The sequence below is a fragment of the Pleurodeles waltl genome, chromosome 12 (genome assembly GCF_031143425.1).
Source record: "Pleurodeles waltl isolate 20211129_DDA chromosome 12, aPleWal1.hap1.20221129, whole genome shotgun sequence".
NCBI lineage: Eukaryota > Metazoa > Chordata > Amphibia > Caudata > Salamandridae > Pleurodeles > Pleurodeles waltl.
In genome coordinates, this window is record NC_090451.1 from 714,261,724 (window position 1) to 714,272,940 (window position 11,217).

At 43.8% G+C, this 11,217-nt stretch overlaps 1 protein-coding gene across 1 annotated transcript; it reads left to right on the forward strand.

The window, feature by feature from the left end:
- The first annotated feature begins 363 nt into the window (after positions 1-363).
- On the forward strand, positions 364-1,281 carry LOC138267869 (olfactory receptor 5M5-like). The gene has a single exon (XM_069217095.1). The coding sequence runs from the start codon at positions 364-366 to the stop codon at positions 1,279-1,281; it is 918 nt and encodes a 305-aa protein (XP_069073196.1).
- Positions 1,282-11,217: the final 9,936 nt, after the last annotated feature.

An 11,217-nucleotide genomic window follows, 5' to 3' on the forward strand; every position in this document is an offset into this window, starting at 1 on the left:
GGCCACGTCCTTTGTGCCAGAGGGCATGAGTGCTTTGGCTATTCTTTCACAAGTGATGTGGATGCATTTTATGCTGATATCACTTGTCTGGGCATTTCTGCTTGCAACTCTCCTTAGGTGCAGTGATAACATGTGTTAGTAGCAAAAGATGATTTTCCTTGCGTGAAAAAGCTCTCATTATAGAAAGAATTGGAGACCCTGGACTCTTGTTAAAAGTGTGTGATGATATTCCTTGTGAAAGAAGGAAATAATGTTATAAATTATGCCGTAAGATGTTTATGTTTGTAATAATTTGAAAAAGCATAAATGAATGTAATAATCTATCATTAGTCTTCTTCCCATTTTGCAATAGATTTTGAAGATATGGAAAATAGAACCACAGGGACAAGTTTCATGCTCCTTGGACTCACAGATCGCCCAGAGCTGCAGACTCCTATTTTTGTCATGTTCCTACTGATTTATGCTGTCACTTTAGTGGGCAACGTTGGTATTGTCCTTATCATCATTATGAACTCAAAACTTCACACACCCATGTATTTTTTCCTTGCAAATTTGTCCTTTGTCGATCTTGGGTATTCCACTTGTGCTGTCCCTAAAATGCTGGTGAACTTTGCCACAGGAAGTCAATCCATTTATCTGATCAGTTGTGCAATGCAGCTTTATTTTTTTGCTGCATTTTTGATTTCTGAATTTTACATTTTGATGCTCATGGCATTTGATCGATACATGGCAATATGTCATCCATTACACTATACTCATAGGATGTCGCATAGGTTCTGTATTCTGCTGGTTGTTCTAACTTATGTTTATGGCTTCACAGATGCAATGACACAGGCCGTTCTGACGTTTCGCCTGTCGTACTGTGGATCACATGAAATCCATGGATTCTTCTGTGCTGACCCACCGCTATTAACGCTCTCCTGCAGTGACATCAGGATAAAACAAATGGTGCTCCTCATGTCCTGTTGCTTTAATCTTTCCATCACAATCCTGGCCATATTTGTGTCCTACGTGTTCATCATCTCAGCCATCTTACGGATTCGATCTGCAGACGCAAGGCGTAAAACCTTCTCCACTTGTTCTTCACACCTAATGTCTGTCATAATTTTCTACGGGACCCTATTTTTCATGTATGTACGACCCAGTACTCTGCAGTCTGTGGATGAACATAAAGTAGTCACAGTGTTTTATTCGGCTGTTATACCCATGTTGAATCCACTCATTTATGGCCTGAGGAATCGAGAAGTGAAAGAGGCCCTTAAAAAAGGAATTCACGTATAAAAGATCCCTTTCGTACCTTATCAATTTGTTTGGTCACATTCAGTTTACAAAACTAGCAGCAATTCTGAGTAATCACATTTATATTAATCAATTTGGCATGGACCCAGAAACCTTGCAAAACCCTCTCAAGTTTACCCAACTGAAATGGCAAGATACAACTGTCAACAAGCATTTGTGATTACAAGAGAAGTTTGCCCCACTGTAGGACATTTGTGGATCCTTTAGGTAGCTTACAAAAAGGAACTCACCCTTTCATAATAGGGACAGCTTATTTATGGGTTTTTGTTGTTCGAATGGTTCACCTGACCAAAGCTGGCATGGAATGCATGCTTTTGAAAATCTTGACATTCTCCACATTTGGCCCTTTTGAGTTACAGATGTAACTAATCTGGTTCCACTGAGTTTCTGTGTGTTTTTCATGTGCAGATTTTATCAGCCTGCAAATGCAATTCTTTCATTGTTTCTGTATAAATGCAGTGATCCGTGAGTTTAGCTGCTCCTTCTCTGGTTCCTTACTTAAGATTAGTATTGTAAAGCATCTTGTACTGTTGTTCTCTAAACTGGCTCCAAAAGGGATGCAAACCTGGGATTGCATCACAATGGTACGCCTCCCCACCTAGACCCAATGAGGAGAAATATCTCCATTTCTCCTCATTACTGCCTCTTTCTGCATCTGCAGCACACATGGAAACAGGCTCCCTTCCTTCACGAAAACAGCCCTGCTTGTAATGCAGGCACCCATGCAGCATGACGCAAGGTGCCTGCGTTGGCGATACGCAGCACACAGTGCGCCAGCGCGTGGACAGAGTAGAAATGCTTCATATGTTTGTGCATATGACACACTTCTTCTCTCTCACTTTCACACAACGCTGCCCAGGATGTTCCCTTGCTGCGCTGTGTTGCATGACCTTTTACTAAATCTGGACACCAGTATTTATTCACAAGGTTACCTCCCTGAAAAAGAAGTCTAATGGTGGTGACTCTTGGGAAGCAAGGGCGTGATGTGCTGTGGTCTGGCGATTGTGCATTGTTTTTTCATCATATGTCTTTCTTCGATACCCAGGCATCCTGTAGCTTCTCAAGAATCAACCAGAATGCGTTGTTGGCCGTATGACTGTGTTCGAGGTAATGGTTGGCCCACAGAGCGAGGAGTAAGCTTGATGATGAATCACACCACCTAGGTGAGTGGGGGTGGTTGCACCCCAAGAATGGGATCTTCCATCCTCAATTGGTGTAAAGATTTCCTCTACTTCTCCTCTTCAGTTATGTTGTGTCCTATAAGCCAGGGCATGTCCAGAATGAAACCGAACTGTTGGACAGAGGTCACGTTGCACTGGATGAGTTCCATACTATAACAGGTTTCAGATGTGTTTTCACAGGGACAAAAGGCAACTCTCCGCTGTTCTGACTACTTCTGGGTTGACCTCTTCCTCCCAAGATATATCTAATTAGTAACTATGGACACATCACAATTAGCATCTGAGTTAATGCGAATGGTTGTTTCTATGAGCTGGGTCACTGTGAACTGCTGTCATAAGTGAGTTGCCATGTGGGTTACAGTGGGTTGTAAATTGTTAGACCATCCTAAGGACAGAGCAGTGTTAGATCTCAGCAGTCCCCTCCACCCCCACCCGGCACACCCCACAGTGGCTTGAAGATGAAAGTTTTCAGTTTCCAGTGGGTTTACTGCCCTTTGGGTTTAGTTTTGCTGGACAGTCTGAAATCATCCAAATCGAAGCTGTGGGCTCTTATATAGGTCTGTTTATTTACAGAGATTAGATCTGGACATAACCGGGAGGAAGACACGGAGACACCGCAACCGCCGCTGCCTCCTTCGCTCTTCCCCTCTCTCCTTTCCTTCTGATTCTATTCCTCGCGCCGACACGCACCAATCTCCATCGCACGGCGCGAGGAACAAAATCTTTGAAATACAACACATCCCCTTTTCTTCAAAATAAAATAACATCAACATATTTTACAACATGAAAGCTTTAGCCTAACTTGAACAGATCTGTGACAATACTTGTAACCCACTGAGACGAAATGATTAATTATGAAGAATAAATAAAATATAGGCGATTCAATAAAGTATATCTTAACAGAATCACATTGTCAAAGTTACTGTGCGACATAATCCTCTAATCTCTTAGGCCTTTTCAACATTGACCTGTCTCTCACCTTCACGCCTTCTTGCCTTCTTTTACACAATGAGGTTTCACCAGTGCTGGTATTATCATCCACACTGTTACCCGATTTACTTCCCATGTCGGGCAACTTCTCCCGATTGCCCCCTCCAGGCACTCTTATAACCTTCCCATGGTTCCACACATTACCATCACTCAGCAACATAGCGTACCTATAGACTTTTCTCACCTCCAAAGGCTCTGAAAACTTAGACTCCCCTTTGGCTGTCCACGCACCCTTCACTACTCGCACCCAGTCACCAACCTTGTAATCACCAGGTATATCACTCATATTAAACTTTTTATTCACCACACCTTTTGACAATAATGCCCTCGGTCTTCTACCTCTCATGACCTTGAAAGGTGACTTTCCCGTCACACTGTGGGGAGTTGTACGGTATGACCAAACTAGGTCCTTCACAGCCTTCCGCCAATTTATACCATTGTAGATCGCTAATTGCAGCCCCTCTTTCAGCGTTCTGTTCCATCTCTCCACCAAACCATTACTCTGTGGATAATAAACAGATGCTCTGATGTGCTCTATATCAAATTTGCACAAAAACTCTTTCATAACATTTGTTACAAATTGCACACCATTATCAGAAACTATCATCTCCGGAACACCTTCTATGTCAAATAAATCCGACAAAAACTCCACAACACACACAGTATTTATGTTTTCTACAAATTTCACGACTGGCCACCTGGAAAAATAGTCCACAACCCCCAAAGCATATTTTGGCACACCTCCCATAATATTAAACGGACCCATAATATCAATAGCTATCTTTTTCCACGGCCCATCCGATTTGTCGGACACCACAGGATCCATTTTAACAACCTTTTGTGACTTATCACTCCATGCACACAACACACACTGCCTTACATAATGTTCCACCTCCCTATCAAGCCCTGGCCACCAGTACTCCGATCTGATTCGTCTTTTAGTTGCGCTCATTCCGAGATGGCCCTCATGAGCCAATTCTAATACTCGTTTCCGCAAGCCAGTAGGAACCACCAACAGCTCGCCCCTGAACATAACTCCATCCACCATACACAACTCCACACCAACCTGGCGGAAATGCTCTGCATTGCAAGAAGCACTACCTCTACTTTGCCACCCATGACGGCAATAACCCATCACTTCTTGCAGCACAACATCTTTTTGAACCATTGACACCCATTCCTCATGTGAAATTCTACCTTCTGTCACACATCCAATATCCACACCAACATATGCAATGAGTTCATCAACTTCAGGTTCTCCCTTTCCCCCCAGTACTGAACGCACAGGAAGCCTAGACAGACAATCGGGCAACACATTTTTTTTTCCAGGAAAATACACCAAATCATAATTGTACTCCAACATTCTGGCCACCCAACGAGCAATTCTAGGAGTGGCCCTACCTGCACCTTTAGTCGAAAATACTTCTATTAATGGACGATGATCAGTACGAATCACAAATTTTAAACCCCAGACAAACTTGCGGAAATGGTCAACACCCCACCAACATGCCAATGCCTCCTTTTCAGTGGTTGAATAATTCATTTCAGACGAGCTCAATGGTCTGGAAGCATATGCAATTGTAACTTCTTCACCCCCTCTTCTTTGTATTAACACCGCACCCAGCCCAACGGAACTAGCGTCCGTATTAATAATGATCTCATCCCTGGTGTCAAATGGCTTAAGAGCTGGAGCTGAGGCAATTTGTTTTTTCAACAAACAAAACTCCCTCTCACAATCATCACTCCATACAAATTTCTCCCTCACGCATAATAACTTTCTCATGTGCACAGTTTTGTCAGCAAACCTGGAAATAAACTTTGAGTAATATTCCGCTAGCCCTAAAAATGACCTTAATTGATCCTTGCCAGTTGGAGAAGGCGCGCTTTCTATCGCCCCTACTAAATTCAGTTTAGGCGAAATTCCATCCCTATTAATGCAATGACCCAAATACTCCACTTCTGGCACACTCAATCTGCATTTCTCCAACTTGATCGTCAATCCACTCTCCTTTAAAACACTCAACACCTTTCTCCTAACTTCATCATGCTCTTTCTGGTCACTCCCAAACACCAAGATATCATCTTGAAAGTAAGTCACTCCTGTGATATCCTTCAATAAATGGTGCATTGCCCGTTGAAATACAGACGACGCTGATGCCAAGCCGAAAGGCATGCGCCTAAATCTGTATGCCCCCTCTGGAGTAATGAAAGAGGTTAATGCTCGTGACTCAGGGTGTAACTCAATCTGATGATACGCAGATGATAAATCCAAAGTAGAAAATACACTTGCCCCCTTCACTGTAGATAACATCTCACTAATGTTGGGCAAAGGATGCCTATCCACCCAAATAGACGCATGTCACCATTGGCCTTCTTAGCGATCACCACTGGGGCCAACCACTCAGACGCTTCAATTTCTTCAATCACACCTTGCTCGGATAACTTGGATAATTCACATCGTAATTGTTCCCTCATCACAATGGGAACTGGACGCGGTTTATGCGCCTTAGGTACAGGATCCCGCTTTAAAACGATTTTATGCATAAAACCCTTCAACTTTCCTAGCTTGTTACTAAATACTTGAGGGAATTCCCCTACAAAGTTAGACACATGCACCATGTGTACATTAGACTTCGAACCCAAAACTTGATCAGGGTGATTTGGATCAAAAATTATGCCAAGATCTTTTTGTTGCGGCCAACCCAATAAATTTGTACCCTCCTCCACAAAATATACTTTAGAGTTGACAACTGTCCCTTGGAACTCCAGCGTAGCATCCATATACCCCACAAGCTCAATGGGCTTGTTACCATAAGCTAGTAATCGTACATCCGGTGGTTTGATCTCATGAGATGGAAAACTAGATAAGTTTTCTTTTTCAATCAAAGTATATCTTGCCCCTGAGTCAGCCATCACAAGTACATCTACCCCATCAATTCTAACTACGCAATGCGGACCACAAGAACTCACACTCCCAACATCCACCACTTGCAAAATAAATTGCTGACTGTCAAAGTCCTCACTATCACTCCCCACTGAATTGATAGCACCTCTACCCCTTCTTGCACTCATCTGCCTTCCTTTGCACACCCTTGCAAAATGACCCTTGGACTTGCACTTCCTGCACACTTGTCCAGCCGCAGGACAACAAACATCAGTCGCAATGTGCCCTTTAAGGCCACATTTGTAACAAATAACATCCTTCCTTCCATCCATCTTCCCAGAAGTTCCAAATGTATCCTTTTTCTTGAACTTAGAATCCTCCGCATTGACCACGTTCACCACTCCAGACGTGGTAGATAGTTCCTTTAAGCCATCATTCGTTATTTCAACCCTTTTGATAAAGTCTATGGCTTTTTGCAATGTCAAATCTTCTGTATTCAATAGTTTCTCCTGAATTTTCCTATCATTAACTTTCAAAACCAGCTGGTCTCTCAGCATTTCATCCTGAAAATGCCCATAATTACAGGTGGCTGCCAAAATCCTCAAACTTGCCACATAGCTTTCCACAGACTCTCCTGGCAATTGGCTCCTTTTTAAGAATTTAAAACGCTCCACAACGACATTTTTCTTCTTTCCAAAATTGGAGTTTAACTGTTCCATGGCAACCTCATATTCATCCTCATCCTGGTCTCCATCCTCATAAGGGTATGGTAAATGCTTCAAAATGCGTCTTCCTTCCGCACCCAAAAAATGCTTCAACATGGCCAATTTTCTGGATGCAGTAAATATATCTCCACCCACGGCCAGGACATACGCTTCAAAACCTTCTTTCCAGTCCTCCCAGGCTACAATAGGTTCACCAGGAGTGTTAAAAAAAAAACTTGGTGCAGTAAATCCTTCCATTTTCTCAATAAACTTGTCTTAGCACCACAAAAATGCCACTTCCAGCTGTTTAATATAAAACTGCAGCTCCAACCCCTTCAAAAGTTAAATTGTAACCAGATTATACCATATTTAGGCTTGAAAACAGCCAAAACCCTTATGACACCGGTTGCCTAGCAACATTCTAGGCCCAAAGCCTTTCTGAGAAAGCTTCTCTCGGTTGCTAGGCAACTACAGTTTCTTGCAGTTGAAAACCTCCAGGAAAATGCTTTGCCTTGTTGCTTAGCAACACTATAATCCTTCCCTTGAGACAGGGTTAATTATCACTGAAGCTGCAGCCTCACGAAGACCAATTGCAGGATTCACGAGAGACGTAAACACAGTTCCATAGGAAGGCTGCCACAAAAATAAACAACTTCTGAAGTTTCATGTCTTTCCTCCCGGTCTGCAGTACACCCTCGTCGCCAGTGAAATAATCCAAATCGAAGCTGTGGGCTCTTACATAGGTCTGTTTATTTACAGAGATTAGATCTGGACATAACCGGGAGGAAGACACGGAGACACCGCAACCGCCGCTGCCTCCTTCGCTCTTCCCCTCTCTCCTTTCCTTCTGATTCTATTCCTCGCGCCGACACGCACCAATCTCCATCGCACGGCGCGAGGAACAGAATCTTTGAAATACAACACAGTCCTTTAGAAACACAACTACTTCTCTGGGCTTACACTAGAGAACTAACAAGTATTCTGAAAATTTACCTTTTGTTTTTACTAGATCTTTACCATAAATAATGACTCTCTTTTTCAATTTCCGTCTTTATCACTAGCCACGAGCGCTATCATAAAGTGCTTTAGCACCCTGAGACGAGCGCTTCATCAGCACCAGATATCTATTAGCAAAATAAGTTCCATAAATACCCTTCAGATGGCACAGTTTGGAAATGTCATGAACAACATCAATATTTATACCTCAGTGTCAAGGATGGACCGCTATATTATGCCACTTCACTCTCATCCCTTTCCTGACTTACCTGCCTCTGGCTCTCCTTTGTCTCCCCGCTGAGGGCCAGTAATGGTGGTAACAGTAGGGCAGTAAGGAACCGTGCAAGATGTCACAGTGTACCACTTCCACATGTCATTGCCAGGTCCCTGCCTTCCCTGCCATCCAGCAATGGAAAGAGGGTGGAAGGAATCATTGAGTACTATGCAGGCTCTGATTTCATTACATTAACACAGTGCACTGTGCATTCCATAGAAACACAGGAAGCATAGCAGGCAGTCAGGGCCTGTTGGAAAATGGGTTATTGGTAGGGCAGGTAGGTACCTACACCTAGCAACAAGCCACTAACCTCCACATAGGTACAGTTAGGTCTCAGTAAATTAATCCCAGCTCAACCCTTGGTAGCTTGGCAACGAGCGTCAAGGCTTAACTTAGGAGACAAAGTGTAAAGCATTCAAATATCACTAAACAGTAATTAAAAAAAACACAGGAAACAGTTTCAAAATCCAAAACCAATTTATAAAAATAGTTTATATTTTTATCTTTAAAATGACACAAAAACGATTAAAATCGGTTCAGGGGAACCGGAGATATGAATTTTTAAAGAATTATTACTTTTCTAGCGCTTAGAAACAAAAAGCGCCAATCGGGTCATCTGGTTGCACCTCGACCGGGGCAAAGTCAAACTTTCAGGCCGACCGCGATGGAGCCCTGCTCGGCTACAGGTCGCGGGAGGCCTCGGTTAAAAAGTTACCTTCTGACTTAGTCTTTATTTTGAAGTTTTTCTTCACCGGGACGAACCTGCCAGTTGAATCCGACCTCCTGGAGCCCTTGTCCGGATACGCGATGTGGGTTTCCTCGGTGGAGACTTTTACCTTCGGACTTAGTCGTTTTTTCGAGATGAAAATCCTTCGACCGGGGTAAACCTGGATCTTGATCCGACGTCCATGGAGCCCTTCTCGGATACGATGGCTGGGAGGTCCCGGTCAACTTTTTACGTTCGGACTTAGTCTCTTTTTTGGATGTTTTTCTTTACCGGGACGAACCACGAAGTCAGGCCGGGTCGCGGTTGAGGCAAGCCGGCTAGAATTTCCGCGGCGGGTCGGTCCCTCTCTGGAGCTTTTTTCCAAAAATTCTCAAATCTTTTCCAAACTTCTGGGGCTTCACCCAGATGTTCTTTTAAGGTTCTTTTGGGGTCCACAGCTCACCCCAAGGGTCCAGAAGTTCTGTGATGGTCCTTGGGGGGTGCGGACTTCAACTCCCAGAATGCACCTGGCGCAAACTCCTTTTTGGCCACTGGACAGTGGTCAGCTGGTCGCTTTCTTCAGGAGTTGGTGCAGGGGACTCTGGTTTAGCAATTTTTCACCTGTAGCAAACAGGGAGTCCCTCCTTGAACCAGTTGAAGCCAGGCAAAGTCCTTCTTGTGGTGAAGCCCAAGTGTGCAGCTGGTGCAGTCCTTCTGAGTGCAGGGTCCAGGTGCAGGCCAGGGGTCCAGCAGGGCAGTCCTTCTTCTTCTTTAGTTCCTTTCTTGTTGAATTCTAGAGGGGATCTGAGGCGTGGGTGCAGGTCTGCCAGTTTTATCCTTGCTCCTGGGTGAAAAGCAGGGGGGCCCTGGTTCTCCAATCAGGGACAGGGTCGTCCCCCTGTGATGACCACTTCCTGGGAAGTGTGGCAAAAATCCATCCCAGAAGGCAACAGTCTCTAAAAATCCAACATGGATGAATCTGATTTTTGGAGGTTACATCTGGCTGAGCCCACCCACTGGTGTGGCTAAAAATCATAAACACACCCCTCTCCTGCCCTCTCCTAATCTAATCAAGGGGGCACCTAATTGTCTGGGGTTGCAGGATGTGGGGGTGTTGCTGGGTGCTCCAAATGTCCTTCTCTGCCTTTGAAGACCAGTTTGGCAGCCCTCCCCCTTCCTGCCTCACCATCTGCTGAGGGGAGATTCTCTCCCCCAAGCACATTCCTTTGTGTGAAGCCAGGCCACTTCACACCTAATCAAGGCAGCCTGGCAGAAGCTGCTGCAGGCTGGCCAATCAGAGCACAGCAGCAAAAACAATGCAGAGCTGAAATTGGCAACTTTTTAGGTAAAGTCTAAACTTTTTACCTGGACAAGTTATATTAAATCCAACAACTGGAAGTTGTGGGATTTATTACAACAATTAATTTGATACCAAATTCTTGGTATGTAACATTTAAGGAGACTTTAAAATTTAAAATAAAGTCTGCCCATTCTAGCCTATGAAGGCCATTTACTTCAATGAGGGAAAAACGAATTTGGCTGTTTTTACCTCACCAGGGCTTATAAATCTATTTTTATAAAGTCCCTGCTTATAGTTACATGGCACCCAGCCCTAGGGGCACATAGGGCACACCTTAGGGGTGACTTATATGTAAAAATAAGGTAGTTTAAGACTTTAGAAGTACCTTTAATTCCAAAGTCGAATTTTCATATAACTTTAATTTAAAAGCAGCCAGCAAGGCAGGCTTGCTTTTAAAATGACACTGGGCACCTCAGCAATGCACCTAGGTGTGCACCACCTATGCTGTGGTCCCTAAACCTACATGCCCTACCATATACTAGGGACTTATAGGTAGGTTAACTTAACCAATTATAATTAGCCTAATTTGCATATCCATTTTACACAGAGCACAGGCCCTGGGAATGGTTAGCAGTACCCAGGGCCCCTTTAAAGTCAGGAAAACACCAGCAAAAAGTGGAAAATGGGGGCAAAAAGTTATGGGGCCTCTGCAATCAGCCCTGTTTTCTCACAGGGCCCAATCCACAAACTACATTATGTACTATGTTCCTTGGTACTACTTTCAATGAAATGCAATTCACAAACCTAAAGGGGCTGTTCACAAAGGTAACTTAACCACGTGAGTAATTTACGTGAGTGATTTATTCTAACACTTTTGAGT